The sequence below is a fragment of the Electrona antarctica genome (assembly GCF_951216825.1).
Source record: "Electrona antarctica genome assembly, chromosome: 11".
Taxonomy (NCBI): Eukaryota; Metazoa; Chordata; class Actinopteri; order Myctophiformes; family Myctophidae; genus Electrona; species Electrona antarctica.
Window position 1 is genome coordinate 5,825,658 of NC_136792.1, and position 19,300 is coordinate 5,844,957.

The 19,300-nt window shown below is 40.9% G+C and overlaps 1 protein-coding gene and 1 long non-coding RNA gene across 2 annotated transcripts; both read right to left on the reverse strand.

The window, feature by feature from the left end:
- Positions 1-16: 16 nt before the first annotated feature.
- LOC306932546 lies at positions 17-646 on the reverse strand. Its single transcript, XR_013791124.1, has 3 exons — positions 515-646; positions 261-389; positions 17-46 (listed from the first exon to the last, which is right to left on the reverse strand). It is a non-coding gene; the product is annotated as an uncharacterized lncRNA (long non-coding RNA).
- Positions 647-738: 92 nt separating this feature from the next.
- Positions 739-18,568, reverse strand: LOC306933009 (mucin-2-like; the record flags this gene model as incomplete). Its single annotated transcript, XM_079514979.1, has 23 exons — positions 739-804; positions 1,083-1,322; positions 1,454-1,633; positions 1,761-1,868; positions 1,960-2,098; positions 2,187-2,338; positions 2,766-2,866; positions 3,440-3,566; positions 4,984-5,135; positions 5,226-5,363; positions 6,123-6,192; positions 6,295-6,396; positions 7,601-7,739; positions 8,318-8,435; positions 8,868-8,993; positions 9,079-9,280; positions 9,388-9,497; positions 10,193-10,311; positions 10,633-10,774; positions 11,945-12,035; positions 15,527-15,641; positions 17,148-17,394; positions 18,493-18,568. The coding sequence occupies 23 exons, from the start codon at positions 18,566-18,568 to the stop codon at positions 739-741; spliced, it is 3,060 nt and encodes a 1,019-aa protein (XP_079371105.1).
- Between the last annotated feature and the right edge of the window lie 732 nt (positions 18,569-19,300).

Here is a 19,300-nt window from a genome sequence, read left to right on the forward strand (position 1 = left end):
GATTCTTCCAGATAAGGTCGTTCCGGAGGGCATCGTGGGTAGCACCCTATGTTAACATTTTCCGTGGAGAACATAGAACAATACAGAATGGATATGAGTTAACAAACTTGAGCCGTGAAACAGGACTTCTACTTATTGTCCTCATTTGTATTAACATTTGCTTTTAACTACTTTTCTGCCTGCTATACTTGAATTCTCCTCTGGCATTTAGTTTTATGTTATCGTACATCCTCTGTTTTCCATAAATGTATACATCATACCTTCCAGAGCTGGTATCGGATTGGTGCATAATCCTGAAGGATTTGTGCATGTCTTCATACATGGTTTACCACAGGGTTCGTAGTGCCATTCACATTCTCCAGATGGGTTGTAATAATCACAGAACAGAGCTGTGTAGGACAGAGACAAGACAACAGCAAACACCCTCTCTGTTAGGGTCAGTGTATCACAATACAACAGAATGACAATGACAGATGCTTTATGTGTTTCATTTGTTAGAAGGACAAAGACTCACGGCAGACTTTGGGAGTTCTCCACCTCACGCACACTCCAGCTATGTTACAGGCAGCAGCGTAAGCTGCCACCGCTGTGCAGAAACACTCACAGTCACCCCCAGAGTTACAGGCACAGGAGTCCTTCACACACGCTTCATAATAGTTTTTGGGATCCACCTTTTTCCAGAGAAGACATTTCATTATTGCAAGAATATTACGATTTGCTAGTGAATTCAGCAAGATCTCATGCAGATCTCATCCTTTTGATGATGTACAGTATGACCACAACACTGCCCTCAACCTCAATTAACTTAAATAATCAGTATTTTGTTGCAGCATTATATTAGGGGCATGGTGATAATTCTGCAACATTTTGTTTAAGTTAACAAATGTGTTGTTTTGGTAGAATCATTTGAAATATAAATAAAGTTAACTAATTACTATACAAAAAACATGTCCGATGTCCGTCCATACGTGCGTGAGTACAGTATGTGTGTGTGTGTGCGTGAGTACAGTATGTGTGTGTGTGTGTGTGTGTGTGTGTGTGTGTGTGCGTGCGTGCGTGCGTGCATGTGTGTGACATGCTACCTTCAAGTGACAGGCTTTGAATACATCAGTGTTGATAATGCTGCAGTGCTTCACAGCCCAGGCCTGTCTGTAGGAGTAGACAGCACAAGGACCTTTCTCACTTTCCTTGTCAGGACAACTAGGAGAAACTTTCCAGCTGTTTCCAAACTCAAGAGGTTTTTTAACCACTTCCTGGTTCCTGGCTGTGAAGTCATTCCTTGCATTACCATCATAGTTCCCACACAGACCACACACCTTTCCCTGGAGGACAGATAGTGTGTTATTTTATGGAAAATAAAAACACTCTACAGCTAGTCAGAAATCTTAACCATGCGTTTATGTTCTATTATTATAGTTATTGTTAATACATTATAGTTCTATTGTTAACTAACCTTGTATGTAGAGCTGAGTTTGATCATCAGACCTGTCTTCTTGTCCCAGATGAGAGTCAGTCCCTGTTTTGCCTCAAGGACCAAATAAATGCCCATAGTGTGGACCTTATAGGAGACCTCCTGGCTTTTACTTTGTTTGACAACTTTGACTCTTTCCTCACTCAGTTCAATTTCAGTGTCCTGAAATAACAAAGAGCAAAGCATATCGAAGTGTAATGGCCAACTTAGGGTAGAGTATGTGTACAGTGTATGTGTGTGTGAGTGTGCGTGCGTGCGTGCGTGCATGTTTTTTTACTGTGCTTTGTACCCCTAAGAAGAGCTTGATCAAGATGGAGCAGGTCTGGTAAGCAGGCCCACATGGGACACTCTCAGTCAAAACCCTGAAGGTGCCGTCGGTGTTGCCGCCGCAGTAATCCTGTAAGATGCTGGCATTAGCATTCTGACTGAATTCACATCAAAACACTGAAATAACAGAGAGAGACCAAATAGAAACCTCTCTATTGTACCTGAGCAAAGACATATCCACAGCCACCATGAAAAGAGAACCTCTTGGCATCAAAAGTGACATAATGACCCTCTCCATAGATACTGCAGGTCCCTTCACATTGCTTTGTGGTGCATTTCCATGTTTTCCCAGAGCACGTGCTATAATGACCATAAGAGAAAGGTTTAAATCTAGAACAGATTCTGAATAACACACAAAGACATACTTCAGAGCATGAAAGTCCTTTACCAGGTGTTACAGTCCACCTTGACCGTCTGTCCAGGCTCATAGGTGACCCCACCATACGAACAGGGACACTGGTTGTCTTTGATACATCCCCCTTTACCATCGGACAGCAAGCCGCCAGGACACACACAGCCTGACTCACAATCAGAGCTCACCTACAAAAGACATCAAGTTCAGTTCATTATTTATCAACACCACACCTTTATCTACAACAAGCTCAAGTCAGCATTGCATTGATAACATGTTGTAATATTTTAGAAGTACAACTGTTGTACTGCTTATTCAAGTCATTTACTGTATGTGTTTCATTACTGAATGACTAAAGTGGTTCTGGCGGATTTAGGGCCCTCTCTGGTACACCTTTATCCTTATGCATAGACTTACAGTATTAGCCATATTTTACTATTCAGTTAATATGTGCGTATGTGTTTGTGTGTTTGTGTTAGGTTGCACACAGGTGGTGAAAAACAACCATGCTATTTCCGTGCTCAGACCCAGGCACCCACCCAGCCAGACAGACAACCACACACATAGCTCCGTAAGGGAGTGTTTTCACCACTCAAAAAGGCAAAAGTAATTTACACATTCAGTGTCGGCAGACTGACAGCTCTTCTGGCATTCTGAGCCTTTTGTGTCCGCCGAAGCTTTGGAGCAGTTGAAGAAGACCATTGGAGCTTTGCAGGCTGAAGAGAAAGAAAATGGTGTTAAAAACTGGATAAACACCATATACCTCTTATGTTAGGAATTATGCAATGAATGATGCTGAGTACCCACATGTAATGTCTGGTTTTCCATAACACTTGAGCCTACCAAGCTTGCAGACACTAGGAAGTGAAAGAGACACATTGGACAGTAGATCAAAGAGAAGTAGTAAAACATCAAAGAAGAAGCATTGGAACAGTGAAATCCTCACCAGGTTTTTCCTTGAATCCTGACGGTGGTCCCAGGTTGAATCTGGTGATACTTGTCATAACAGGGACATTTTATCGCTGGCACACAATCTCCCTTTTCATTAAGATAAGTTCCTTCAGCACATCCACAGCCGTCCACAGGAGTAAAGGCTATCTGACACGTAGTGTCGGGTTGGCTTAGAGAGCGACAACCATGATTACAGCTGGTCATTTTGTAGCTGTACACCATGCTAGCAGGGCAGGAGGTTGTGTATTTTTCTGTGAAAACATGAAAGGCTGTCAGTGGATTAAATCTAACAAACACTGCTGTTCATTTGAAATGAGATGTTTGTATGCAGAGCTTACTGCACACTGTGTCTCTCCACCCAGTGATGAAGATGCCTGCTGCAGCGCAGGTCTGAACGTAGGCAGATACAGCCGCACACATGCAGTCTTCACTCTTCTCACAGGAGCAGGTAGCCTCCTTACAGCTCTATGAAGAGGGTTATTCACAGGGTCAATCTACACAGACTTTTAGAATCAGAATCAGTTTGTGTGCATCGTTCCCATCCTAACATTTTTTCAAGAAAGGGAAGAGGGGGGGGGGGGGGGGGTGTAAGGAGATCAAGCAGGAAAGAGAACACCCCCACACCCCCCATAAAAAACACATTATTTACACATAGTACCTGGGATAAGAAATGTATAAGGTGCGTGAGCAGCCGCTGTGAACTGTGCATTCAATATACTGAAGGACATTATTCAAGGTACTAGGACATGGATTAATGTGCAAGGATCGGAGTCAGCCGCATAGAGACTGACATTGGTATAATCCGCATTAATCATGTGGCTGTATTATTAAAGCAATAAGCCACAAGAGGTCTCAAGTTACCGCGTATTTTATAATGGCTGAGAGGCGTAGTGAGACCCGACCTTATATTAATATAATATGTCCATTTCGCCTCAGGGTTTCCTCCGGGTGCCGTCTCTATTAATAGTCTTCAACTATAATTCTGCAGTAAAAAGTAATTTTAAAATAAAGGATTATTTTTTCACTCAATCAATTGGTCCAACATACTAGGAATACCGGAACGCTCGCCTCGTCCGTACAGCCGGGAGAATTAAACTGCTCTGCCTGGTATTCCTAAACGTAACCTCAGTGTAAGAGCCATTATGACTTTGACTATGTTAATTGATGATGTCACAATGGGGCGTGGTTACAGAGGGTATTTAGCCCTGTCCCTGATTAGGCACAGGTGTTGCTGACAGGCAGAGGCACTGTTTTAAACTGTGTTTGTTAGGCTGGTGGTCTCTGTATGCGTTAATTGTCCGTTTATGTTTATTTTATTGTATTTAATTTCTAGACTGAAGTATAGGACGTTGGACCTTGAATAAATATGATTTAATACCAACTGAATGGGAACGTTTTGGACTTCAGTTCTTCTACACACGTCTGAACATCCTCCCTGGCTGTCGGCAACCATGTAGTGCCAAAGTATTGAACTTGGGTACTATAGTAAACTATGCCTAAACAGTTAAACCTATTCATAAACGTAACCCCAGAAACACATAACTCTAAACTTATTCTAACCTTATTCTCAGGTAGCCTCCTTACAGCTCTATGAAGAGGGTTATTCACAGGGTCAATCTATACACACACATTTAATCTACATTTGGCTGAATTATTTGTAAAATATCAAATCTTACATCTTCATAGAACTCTGGATCTATTTCCGAGTGACACTGAGAAAAAATCCCTTTGGGGTCAGCAATCTTGGAACACCAATTCTCAGCATACTTCTCTGAAATGTAAAAAAAAAAAAAAGGTAAAGTTAAAAAAATAAATGTGTTATACACTGAAATTGTTCAGTCGACAGACGAAAGCAATGTGCAGATTACAGACCTTTCTGTACATTCAGACTGCATGCACTGGTAAAGACTTTGCTGGCAGGACAGGAAGCTTTACTCATCCATGTATTAGCAAACTCTGCAGCCCGAGCCTCAATCAGCCCACTACTGGTTTTTAAGTCATCAGTTCTAACATCGTTAAAGTCTCCACAAAGACCTGGGGAAACAACAGACAGTCATATCATTGCATCACCATTTGAATATATTGTTTTTCAATAATACAAAACATTATGGTATGGATGCATACCACGGAGCTTCCCCTTAAGAGACGCAGCAGCTGTGATGTAGACTTGCATTCTGGGTGTTAGCTGTATCTGAACCTGGAGTCCATAGCTAGTATGAATGAGCACGTGGAACGTGGACGGCTTGAAGACTTTTACATTGTCTGTGAAATACAGATTTACAGAATGACTTATAGGGTTCCATCTTGCGCCACCCTCATCCCTTATCCCTAAACTTATTTGCACATTTTTGACTATTTTGAAAATCATTTTAAAATAGTTCAATTAGCCGATCTACATCTACACGTTGTGAGCTTTTAGATCAGCTATTTCAACTATTTTAAAAAGGTTTTTTTAAATAAAGAAATGGCAAATACGTTTAGGGATAAGGGATAAGGCAATATATACTGTAGCCCATAGTACATTGAAGCCATTGAACATCGATGTCTGTAATAAACCAATTTGTGACTAAATTTGACTGAAGGACTGCCATTGGATTTTTTGGATTTTCGTTTTTTCATGTCATATGAAAGCAGGGAATCATAGCTTCAAATTGACATATTGGTTGTTCAGTTTGACACCAGTTTTGGAGATATGGCTTATAGAGTAATGTCTTGCAGAGAAACAGCGAGTTGAGAAAACATGCTTGAAATGTTCACTTCTGTGGACTCTAACATTACACCTAGCTACATGTTTAAGCATTTATTTCATATTTACATGTTGATTTCAGCTCTGACACATATTTCAGACATGCTCTAATATGTGACGAGTCTGCCTGTGCTATTAACTCATTAAAAAAAAAATCTCCTCTGGTGAAAAGCTGTAATTTGCGCGATGGCAGGCTCTCAGTCAAATCTGGTCACATTTGATTCCATGGAAGAAGAAATAAAAAAACGACATCCTTCCAATGGATGGAAACTCACCCAGGAGGAGGGGTACTTGAGAAATCACTTTGTTATAATATAATTTTCCACTGTCTTCAACTTTAATTTTCTGTAATAAAAAGTAATAAGTACGTCACCATTATGTACTTAGGCTACTGTATATAAAACATATGTTGATTTTCTTTTATTGTAGAGAGACATAATAACCTACCTGTCCAGGCAGGACCACAGTTACAGCCTCCAGACATGTCTCAGAGTCAGATTTACCACATCTGGACAGATCACCATGAACTGTGATGTTCTTACTTTTCACCTGGAAAACAAGGTGAAGATGAGAAACACAGCCTTTATTTGACCCATGGGTCTAAGAGAGGACCTTTATTTGACCCATGGGTCTAAGAGAGGACCTTTATTTGACCCATGGATCTAAGAGAGGACTGATAAAAGGACAGAGAGGCTAGAAGATTAAAACCAACTGCTTATGTTGACATTGTTACAGTATATAATGAAAATCAGACCCGTCTGAAGTGAGTGGTACTGTACTGTACTGTACTGTACTGTACTGTACTGTACTGTACTGTACTGTACTGTACTGTACTGTACAAGCTCTCTTCCCTGGTGTGTGTGTGTGTGTGTGTGTGTGTGTGTGTGTGTGTGTGTGTGTGTGTGTGTGTGTGTGTGTGTGTGTGTGTGTGTGTGTGTGTGTGTGTGTGTGTGTGTGTGTGTGTGTGTGTGTGTGTGTGTGTGTGTGTGTGTGTGTTAGTTGGTGGTGAAAATATGTTATTTCCGTGCTCAGACCCAGCCAGCCAGGGACACAGACACACATAGCTGGGCAATGGATTGGTTGCACCACTCACTCAAAAACCCAATCAAAACAATGATTAACATCAGAAAAACCATGATCAATCTCTCAGGTCTAATGGCGTAATCTCAGCCAATAGTAGCATCAATACCGTTTGAGAAGTTCAGGTCTTGTTGGAAAAAGTACTTAAGTTAAAGTGTCAATACTGCAATATGGAAATACTCTGTTGCATGTAAAAGCCCGGAATTTAAAATGTACCGGTACTTGAGTAAAAGTACAAAGGCATCAAAGTATTGGCATCAAAATGTACTTAAAGTGCCAAAAGTGTCTCATTTCAAGTTAATGTATATTAAGTATGCACCCCATATTAATGACCTTTTGAAAATAGCAGATCTACAAGCTCACAATGCGTCGCATGATCGTGACACATTGTGAGCTTTCACATCGGCTCTTTTCAAATGGCCGAAATGTATATAGCCATTAGCCAGGGCTGAAGTGATTAATGTATGTTTCGTAATAATAAGAAAATTCTACAAAGTAACTATTGCAACTAAAGTTTTCAAATAAATGTAGTGGAGTAAAAGTACAATATTTGGATCTGAGATGTACAAGCACAAGTATTGGAAATTGGAAATACTCAAGTAAAATACAAATACCTCAGTACAGTGCTTAAGTAAATGTACTTCTACTTATTATGATCATTATTATGACTAACTTGTGTCAGAATGTAGGAGCAGTCTCCGCTGAACTCGTATTGGTTCTCGTCGTAGGTGGTGAAGAAACTGCCAGCCATGACACTGCAGCTTCCAGGACAGTTGGTGTCAACACAACTCCACCTTCCACCTGTACAGGTACTGAAACACACACATGTATATGAAATACTCTATATAACATACCACTATGCACTTTACATAATGGTAATGTATCAGCCATATTTCATGCCCTTTGTTTGCACAGCTGTACTCACAGATTTATTTGCAAATGACACTGTACATAATAAATTCACCTGTATACAGTATAATTGTACAATAGGATTTCTGTCCTCTGTATGGAACTATCATTCTTGAAGCAGCATCATATTTGACACTTTGTGGCTGACAATATATAGCTGCTCTGGTTTTTGCTTTTATTCTTGTTGCTCATAATGTAGCCTACACTTATAATAAGTGTGTGACAATAGTCTTTCAATCTTTGGGTCTAAAATGAAATTGTCTCTAATGACAACCATGGCCAGTAATTAAGCTGTGACGTTGTGCCTCGTTTGTGTAGGGGCCTTCGTTGGTTCATTGTTCGTAAAACTCAACTCTTTATAATTGCTAGTGCAGTTATACATTATCAGAGCACTTCATGGAGGCCAGTCTTTGACATCAAGCAATATTCTGATGGGGATTACAGTAGGCCTATATGATGTTTATATATATTTATTTATTACCATTTTGAACAGGCCTTGGTGTAGGACTCTCCAACCTTGTAGGTTTTGCCACGGTGAACACAGGAACACTGTTTAACAGGGACACAGCCACTCTTCTTGATGTCGTCAAACACAGTTCCTTGAGAAAATAATGATAATGATAATGATAATGATAATGATAATGATAATGATAATGATAATGATAATAATAATAATGCTTAGTAATAACTGCAGGTCTACAATAATAAGCAGGACTTCAAGTATTACAATAACTTCTGCAAATAAGTTCACCGAGTTTCAGTAGAACTAGCAAGAGAAAAGCTGTATGAACTCATTTCTTATCACATTTCTCTCCTCAGAAAACACCACATAGATTTTAGAAATATGGTTCAGTATTAATTCAACCAACAGAACACAGACATAAAGGGTGTTCAATAGTGTTGGTTAAATATTCTGGCATCACATCGTGGCGGGCAGAACACATGGGAGCATGTTAACCTTATTGTCGCAACCTGATTCTTATCAGTAATCAGATATGGATGTTATATTAATGTGGTCATTCTTGTTGTACCTGCTGGACAGAAGCATCCGTTGATGCAGTAGTCATCACACTGCTTACTCCTCTCTGTGTTACTGCAGGTGTCTGTGCAGGGACTTCCACATTCTTTGTACTCCATGTTGTATGGGCAGTTCTTTGCTATTCAACAAAATCAAAATGAAGTGTCATGACAGAACTTTAAACAGTGCTTTGATATATTTTTAAAATATTTAATATTTCTTACTACAGAGTTGATGCTTCTGTGGATTTCCACCGGCGTGGGCACACTGGCGAGAATACTCAGCCAGGGTTGAACACAGACATGAGCTGCTGTTGTCACAGTGACAGAGATCACTGGAACAAGCTTGGAGAAAAGAATCATAATCCAGCAGCTCTCTGCAGCCTTTTAAGGCAGGTGATGTCAAGAGCTGTTCACAAGTTACATTCTGTGTGTCAGAATAAAGAAACAGAATTAGCATGGAGCATATTCACGTGGGTGATATATTGAAACATGTTGAATATGTTGATAATGTTTCACTGTTCTTGTCATTACTTGTTGTGTACAAGTCTTGTTGTTTGGTTGGACATCATCACAGTCATCACTGTCTGAGGGACCATTGGCTAACCAGCGTTCTGCGTAATCATCCACTACAATCACCTCCCCTGTAGAGAGACAATAAGACATAAGCTTTAATGACAAGTAGCTTTTAGTAACACTGGTATCTAGTTTTAATATGTATTCTTTACCCAGCACTTTGTAACAGATTTGTTTTAAATGACTAAATAGTGCCTGGCATCAGTGGCATGTACTTGGAGTGGTTGTCAGGACGCTTTGTTTCAATGCAACCAGTATGTGGTCTATATACCTGTAGATGGAATCATACGTCTGTCCCTAAGGCAGGGATACCTACTATTGATGCTCAGTAACAGAACAGTCAACTATAAGCTAGGCCCTAGCTTAGGGTTCTCAACCCGTGGGTCGCATATACATATACACCTAGCTTAGGGTTCTCAACCGTGGGTCGCATATACACCTTCCCTAATGATTATCTGGTTTCAGTATTTATTTATGTTGTATTGTCTCTATTATTAAGGTTATTGTAGCAGTCAATTTATATTGTGGGTCGGGAGGGGGACGGGGCGGGGGTTCCGAGACACTGCCAAAGCATCTCCGGGGGTCCCCGGCCAAAAACGTTGAGAACCCCTGAACATCAACATCAAATTAAACTCATGGTCAGTTTCTCTGCAAACAGTACAGTGAGTCACAGCGAGATGAGGGTTTGTTATTCATCCTGAGCAGAGATTTCCTAAAAGTAATCAATAAAATCATCGTCATGAACTTAAGTGGTCAAATATACCTGGAGCAACGTCACATTTGGAGATGTTGCAGAGCTCCCAGCGTTTATCTGGGTCAGTGGTGTAGCACCATGGAGCTGTCCAACCATCTGGATTACGGCAGTAGTTGCTCTCCAGGCCTCTGACAGAAATATGCAGATATGTACAGTAGGTAGTAAACAGACCAACAGACAGACAGACGTGTGTGCGTGCGTGCGTGCGTGCGTGCGTGCGTGCGTGCGTATAGATAGATAGATAGATAGATAGATAGATAGATAATAGATAGATAGATAGATAGATAGATAATATATAGATATAGATAGATGGTTAATGGTTATAGATGCATATAGATGGAAAGATACTGTAGAGATAGATAGATAGATGGATGGATGGATGGATGGATGGATGGATGGATGGATGGATGGATGGATGGATGGATAGATGTTTGGCTGGGTCTTCTTACTTGTTTGGGCGTTTTTCGGGTGTGCGGTCGTGTTTATGAGGTGTTTGGGCCGTCCAGTTCTGGCAGGTTTTCCCAGAGATCGACTTGGCAAGCTCCCCCCGATAGTTGCTGCCGTCCCCATTGTAGCAGGTCGTCTCATCACCTAATGGTTAGGATGGGTAAATGCAGACAACAAATGTCCCGTATGTGCAAAGTCTGCAAACATACAGTAACGAAAATACCCCAAAGGGTAACGAGACAACTTCTAACTGACTGAAAAAAATGGAACCTGCATGAGCCAATGGATATTGTAGAGGTTGTGTGATCAATGCAATTTGGCTATTCTGAGTGGCCAAACAGCATTGACCACACCTCCAGGTCTTAAGTTAAGTAATAAGACCTGGTACTTAAGACACGCATAATACTGCCCAATGACTCAGTTGCTTTTCATAAAACGTTTCTGAACTTACTCTGAAGGGCCAAATGGGGCGCTAGAGCAACCGGTCTTCTAATATGCATTAATGTCCTGTTTGACCTATACTGCCATGAAATGTTTCACAGCTATGATTCTCATCATGAAGAACATATTGTCCTCAAGGACCAATAAGCTGTGACTCTAAGATTGTCTGTAATTTAGAATTTTAGTAAAAACTCTCAAATGCAAACTCCTCCTGGGATTTCTGCGTGAAGATTTCTGCACAAAAATTATCTAAAGTCCCAGTCGAAGAGAAGGTGGTAGGTGGCAGGCCTGCCCTATACGTGAACAAATGAAGCCTCCATAATAATTTAATAATATAATACATCATTTAGAGGGTGGCATTTGATTAAAATCTAAATACTCACCTATGGTGAAAATCAACCATTTTTAAGAAATCTTGCATTATAGAGGGTATGCCAAACAGTGCTGAAACAAACCTTACTCTAGTTGGCCAGAGGGGGGCACTATAGCAATAGATTGAAATGCAGACTGTGAACAGTATATACCTGTATGACTTGTTTAGTTTACCCCCATGAAACGTGCTTACAAAAATGTGCAACATTCAGTCATCATATAATAATGTGTATGTGTGTTTGAAATCTGCATTATAAGCAACATAATATAGCCATAGCTTACAATAATGAGTGTTTTGACTTTAGGCTTTATTTGTTGCCTAATTTGCCTATAAAGTCAAATTTGTCATTTTTCTCTCCTGAAAACCTTCAAAATATGACTCATAGGCAATTGTGCTATGATGCTAACGATTATGTTGCATAATATTGCATTGCTTGGCAGCTAATGTATTATTAGCATTATTACCGTTTTTTCCTTTTCTTGTTTTGTCCTTCTTTTTACCTTTTTCAATAAACTCATTGTAGATCTCAACTCCATTGAAATCTCCACACAGTCCACAGGTTTGGTTTCTGAACTCCTCATCCAATTCCACCTTAAAACAAATTTAAAATTAAAACATATTTCAGTATCAATGTTCTGCTTATAAATAAAAAATGCATCGCATGGATGCACCTGGGACTTATATTCAATGATGTTTCCTAAGGTCAACGGGGTTTCGGGTCTTCCAACATCATACCCCTCACTCAGGCGACCCAGCCGGGGTCGCCTGACCAAAATCTGGCGTGTGGACTAGGCTCTGTGGGTTGACTCCTGACTGGGCCCCTCCTACGTCTCACCAGGTCCACTCCTGCTCTCACCAGGCCCAAGACCTGTGCGTTGCACCAGACTCCCAGTACCAGGCACTGCACTCAGGAGTGGTGGACTAAACTATTCTAACATTAATATTTATAAATAGCAGTATTGTATTGTATTGTATTGTATTGTATTGTACTAGAATTTCGCGGGCCTTCGGCCCGCTCATCCCAGAGTTGCGTTGCCCCGCGTTGCGATACAGAAGTCCACAGTGACACGCGTTGTATGCAGCTGTTTTGTGTTGTAGCGCGTGCGCTCGTGTGCGTGTAGTGTTGGTGTTGTTGTTCGTATCCATATATGCGCCTCGGTTCGTCCCGTTTGTTCCACGCCAGGTGTTGACGCAGTCGTTCGCGCAATGTTCGTGTTTGCATGATTTTAACTGTGTATGTAATCGCGGCGCTCTCCAGCCAAGTTAGAATCAGTGTGCGGTGTGTTGTTGTTGTTCTTCTTCTACTTTTGTTTTCCGGCAGGCTGTTCAATGTGTGTGTGTGTGTGTGTGCGTGTGTGTGTGTGTGGCTGGCAAGCGTGTGTGTGTGTGTGTGTTGACATGTAGTAACGGATGGGTATTATTATTATTTGTTGTATTTTCACATCAAAGAAAGTTAATGTAAATGAAAATAAGCAGACATGAAACTGCTTTTTACTGTTTTTGTTTACTTACAATAAGTTACTGTTTTTGGAGACCAAAAGATGTTGAGAATGGAGCAGAACATACTGTAGTATATTTTTTGGGGGACCTTGACTGCATTATAGTAGGGCTACAATCTTTTGGATTGCGGATTGCAGTGACCCAACATTGTTTGTTCGGGAACAATATTTGTAGTTACAATGAGGGCGACATGAGGCGAAGGGAGAGAAACACTTCGCCTCTCTCCAGTCCGTGCGTATGGTGCTGGTACGGATCGCATCGCTGACTGACATAAACACACGGTTACAATTCAGAGGCACTTCAATAAGAAAACTCAACTAATAACGCTTGTGTGTGTTAATCTGCCCGATGCTGACGTTAGTATATAATGTTTAGATTGTTTTCCTGGCTGAATATCAACGGATCGCATCGCTGACTGACATAAACACTCCAATTCAGAGGCACCCCGCACGCACGCACGCACACACACACAGTCACACGCACACACACACAGAGAATCCATGCGCCTCGGTGCGTCGCAGTTGTCATGTTTCCATTAATTAAACGGGTCGCGCAATTGTCGTGTTTACATTAATGAAACTGGTGGTGCAATTGTCGTGTTTGCATGAATTAAACGGTGTATGTATGTAATCGCGCCGCTGTCCATCCAAGTCCGAATGTGTGTGTGTGTGTGTGTGTGTGTGTGTGGGACTGTGTGTGTTGTGGAAGACGGGGAACAATGTTGCCAGGGTCGTGAATTGTAAGCGAGTTGTAGTGTGTGTAAGTAGCGTGGTGAAAGGCTTTGTTTCTGGGTCTGTTTGCTTGTTTCTGGGCCTGTTTTCATAGACCTGGCAACAGTGGCCCGTGTGTGTGTGAGTAGGCACCAACATGTGACACTCAGTAACCAATCAGAAACGTCACACAACGTAAACAACATTTGACATTTCATGGCAGCATAATACAACGTGGCAGCATAATACAACTTTTAATCACTGCCTTTGGTTAGTGGTTCCTTATATTATATAATATTTACGTTTCTGGATTGCTAATTTTAAATAAATTACAGGCTGCAGATTTCGTTTCTCACTTTTCTCAGTCATTCTTATTCACGTTTTATTCAGGGGTTGTGCATGGTGGTGCGGCGCACCAGCGCCCCCTATGGACCGGCCGCCACTGTGTGTGTGTGTGTGTGTGTGTGTGTGTGTGTGTGTGTGTGTGTGTGTGTGCGCGCGTGTGTGTGTGTACTGTGTAACTTCCGGTAGTGTTTCCACCACGTGGTTTTGAGCCATTGGGAAGGGGTGATGTAGTGTTGCCAGGTCCACGTATTGTAAGCGAGTGGTAGTGTGTGTAAGTATAGGCTGTAGGCTGTAGGAAGTCAGGGTTTGCGGCCTTGTTTACATAGACGTGGCAACAATGTTGGCGGCAGCCAATGAAAAGAGGGGAATCACGGGATGCAGTGTTGCCAGGTCCGCGAATTGTAAGCGAGTTGTAAGTAGCGTGTTGAATGGCATTTTTTCTGGGCTTGTTTTCATAGACCTGGCAACATGTGAGTGTGTGCGTGCGGGGGTGTGGGTGCTTGGGGAGATATTGTTTGTTGTGAAGAGATACAATGCTGGCGTGGGTGTGGAAGGGAGGCAACATTGGTGTCAGTGCAATGAGTAATGTTCCGCGAGTGGTGTTGAGGGTCGGCGTTCGGCGCGATATGAGGAGATAGCGGCCGAACGACGCGGAGGGTAAGTGTGTGACGTCCTGCCGTGTGAGTGTAGTGTGTTGCAGTGTGTCAGTGACGTGTCAGTGATGTATGCAGTGTGTGACTTTGGGTCCCTTTGCCTGGGTTGGGTACAACTTCTCACTTGTATATATAGATGGTATGGTATGGTATGGTATGGTATGGTATGGTATGGTATGGTATGGTATGGTATGGTATGGTATCGTATGGTATCGTATCGTATCGTTACAATATCTAGTTGATCTGATTAGTCAACTAGACATTTACAACGTGGTTAAAACAGCATGACAGCACACCTATCTCAAATGCTCAAATGAATAATGCCTCATCATTACAATGATTGTATGACTTCAATCATTAATGTTCGACTAATGACTTTCGCAAAAAGTACTTTTGTATACATTTGTGACCAGGTCTAGCAAAATGGTCCTCATCTCGCCTATAATGAAAAGGCAGAAAATCTAAAATAAACTTTTTTTTTTTTTTTTTGTGATTTTCGTTAACACAGTTTGAATGTTGAAGAAAGTTTTCATTCTAACAGATTATTGATTTGGGCAAATTAAATGTATACATTTATAAGTCAAAGTAGGCTAGCCAGCTCTAGGTGTTGAAATGTTCCCCTTTGAATGTGAACATTCAAAGGGGATTTTCTCAGCTTTGGGTAAAATGGCACAATCATTTTAAAATGGTCATATCTCCTTCAAATATTTTCCAATTTCATTGAATGATACATCATATGAAAGCTTACATTCTGTACTTTAATAATCTGTAAAAAACTGAAAAATTACTCTGGTCGAGATGAGGGCCTATTTGCCAGACCCGGTCACATTTGTTATAATTAATAATGAAGAAGAAGAATGTTTTCCAGACCTACCCACAGAGAGTCTTCAAAGTTGGTCATGAGAACGAGGCCGAACTTAGCTTTGACCTTGATGTAGGACGAAACTTTCTCCACTGTAACGCCATCACTGAACTGATAATCTTTCACCCTGAAGAGACACAGAAACAGTTGTTTTTCAAAGCTTTGGGCATGTTTGTATGTTAGCTGTGTTATCTAACATCCTGCAGTCAACATGATTAACCGGTGATGTATACCGTATGAGTCTTAGTGCAGGTGTGACTAAACAATTTGCACACTCACTGCCATGTTATTAATTCATTAATTATTCCTTAACCCATTTAGGCCTGACCTCGAAATTTTGAAAAAATCTTCTGAATCCTCCAGTTTTCTGAAATAAATATTTTCACGATTTTTCAAAAATAGCAGACCTACAAGCTCGCAGCGCGCCACTCAGTGGCGCGCTATGAGCTTGTAGATCTGCTATTTTTCATCCTCCAGTTTTCTGAAATAAATATTTTCACGATTTAAAAAAAATAGCAGACCTACAAGCTCGTAGTGCGCCACTCGGTGGCGCGCTATGAGCTTGTAGATCTGCTATTTTTCAATAGCTAAATTATAACATAATGTTTAAAACACCAAAAGGGGTTCCCGCCCAAAATAGGTTAAAGACGTAGTGAAGTGAAAAACAAGTTTTTCATATACTTTTAGACCATATCCGTGGTCATCATACTGTATGAGCATAGATGCCAAAACAATGGGAAATGTTCAATTTGTGTGTATTTTTATATCAAAAGTCCATAAAAATCATATTTTAATGACTTCCTTGAACACTTGGTGCATGATGACGTGTCAAAGCCCACATGAATAAAAATGAATCTTGATTTCATTCACCCGTTTGATTCCCATTGCTGCGTCATTCCTCCAAACACAGCTGATGTTGATTACAGAACTACTTCCTTTTTAATCTCATTCAAGATGACATCCAGACAGCGTATTACTCATTTTAAACGTAATAATCAGCATGCTAAAATATGTATCTGAAAACATTATAGGTTAGAAATAAGCCACATATGTATACGCGCATGTAGCGTAGACACTAATGTCGCATAGCCTGAAGGGATGCGACGCTCTGATTGGTTCAGAAACACACAGGCTTCCGTTTCAGACTGAAACGGCAAAATAAAATGACAGAAAAAGCCATTGCACCCTGACTTTAACCAGTTTAAAAGGCAGGTGGCTTTGCGCACATCCAGTTCCTGGCTGGTGCCGGACCAAGGCAAGGCAGGCGGCCTTCACCTGAAGGCCACCTGCAGTCGAAACGTTGTGTCTTAACTATGGTGTTTAAATAAAAGAACACCATTGGAGCAATCCTGTGTGCGGACCCTGACTTTAACCGGCAGAATTTATTAAGGTTCCACTGGAACCCGAAACGTACACCGGGCTGTAGTGGGAAGACGCTGTTTCTTTTACCCGGAGAAAACCTTTTCTGGCCGTGATCGTCGGTTCTTTGGTTATGGGCCATTGAATAAAGCTAGTTTTGACCAGGGGCGCAATCTGGGAACGATCTACCAGCGATCAACTTATACAGTGGCTATTTTCTCAGAAAGTTTGCCCCAGAATTGGGTTCATGTGGTAAATACCAATAGATACGTACACTTTGTCGTTGACTGTGATGGAGTTGTTAGTCATTTCAATGATCACTCCTTCCAGGTTCATTGTGACTTTGTATCCTTCGTCTGTCCTCTGCAGTTGGACGTTAAACTGACTATATGCTGCTTTGCATTGAGACGTCAGGATGTAGTTACAACTTGAAGACATCTGGAAGACATCTCCATCATATGTCTTGTAGTGACGGTTCCCCCATGTACTGCAGAACTTCTCATTATGAGATGGTCTAACCTCTGCAGGGAAGACAAAACAATTAGCCTGGGCTTTGTCTAATAAGAGTAACATACATTGTAAGCGTGCGTGCGTGCGTGCGTGCGTGTTCCTGTCTGCAGTGTGTTTGTTTACATACCTATTAAAGGGCCTTTGTTGATGGACTGAATTAAGACTGTAAGAAAATACATAAAACATTCTTACTCTCAAATCACATGAAGATATTTTCATCAGTGAATTTGTACACTTGAAATGCTCCATACATTTATTGAATGACATATTGTTGGTGAGTCGGGCTATGGTCGATGCCTACACCCCTGCCCGACCACTTCGGTCTGCCACCTCGGGGCGACTGATTGCCTCGTCACTCAAGGGTCCTTCTGGCCGATCCACACGGTCACGACTCTTTTCTGTTCTGGCCCCACAGTGGTGGAATGAACTTCCCACTGATGTTAGGACAGCAGAGTCACTGCCCATATTTCGCCGCAGGTTGAAAACCCACCTCTTCAGGAAACACTACCCTTCCTCTCTGCCTGACCTACTTGTTGTTAACTAGTTGTACGAACGCTTGTTTTCTATTGTTGTATTGTTTATTGGATCTTGTTTAGTCGATACACTTAATTGTTTTAGCTCATGCTCATTTGATTTAGCTATTTTGTCTCATCTGTTTAAGGAAATAGGTAGCTGATATATTGCACTTTTACCTTAGCGCTAGGTATACTCTTGGTTGCTTGTTTTTGCAGAAAATGCACTAAAGACTTCTGGTGATTAGTAGTTTTTGTTCCCTACCTATGTTGAATACACTTATTGTAAGTCGCTTTGGATAAAAGCGTCTGCTAAATGACTGTAATGTAATGTAATGTAATGTAATGTTACACTTAATTTATTACATTGTTTAAAAGTCCACTATCCACTATCCACTATTATCAGATTCAACATAAAACACAAATTAAAAATATGTATTTTATAATGGTGCTGTGCACATGGCTATATTAATTTAAAATAAAATGCAATAACTCATCCACAAACTGTATGCATTCATTAGTTTATGATCTCCAATTAAACATTGCCATAAATTGTACTTTAGTGAACTGATTGAATGACAAAGCGGAGTTACCTACCAGCATTTAAGGCGGGAATCCCCAAGAACAACGCTATCCACTGCAGCCATCGCGGTGGCATCCTGTTCAGGTCCATTTTCTGACAGCTCGGTTTGCTTCATCTCGTTGGACTTTTTGCATGTCTTTATATCCACCTAATAGTAACCATCCCGCCCAATGACCTTCTATAGGCACACCCAGAACCCTCCTCCTGCTATTTGTTCTTTTTAATATCCTGCATTTCTATTTGCTGTGACAGATACGTACATCATGCAGAAAACCAAATACAAGAGATTAAAGGTGCCATATCGGCTAAATTACCATGCCCTAAGCAAACATTAAAGACAGAGTGCCTAAAACATGATCATCAGGTCATGATTATACTAGGAGGAAGATATATATATTTTTTTTAAACAATAGTGTACAGAAACAATTATGTGTTTATGCCACCTCAGCACCACCCCTGAAATTATTATTATTTACTTAAATCTGTAGGAAATACTTTACATCAATCTAGTCATTGCAAAGGTATTAATTGATTGTCTGAGTCCCGTGGTGGGAGTTCTGGTCTGGGTTTTGTGAATGATAACGTGGGAGGGGTTAGGAGAGGGGCTAGGGTTACGATGTCAATAAAGTGATACATTTCACTTGACTTACTTACTTAAGTTGTGTCTTTTCGATTGGGCCTTTTGACTCAAAGGCTTTCAGCTTTCAAGAAGAAACCAAACATCCACAGGGAATACATATTTGAAAACTATAACCACACCTGGGGGGTCTATTAGAGTAATGTTAAAACTATAACCACACCTGGGGGGTCTATTAGAGTAAT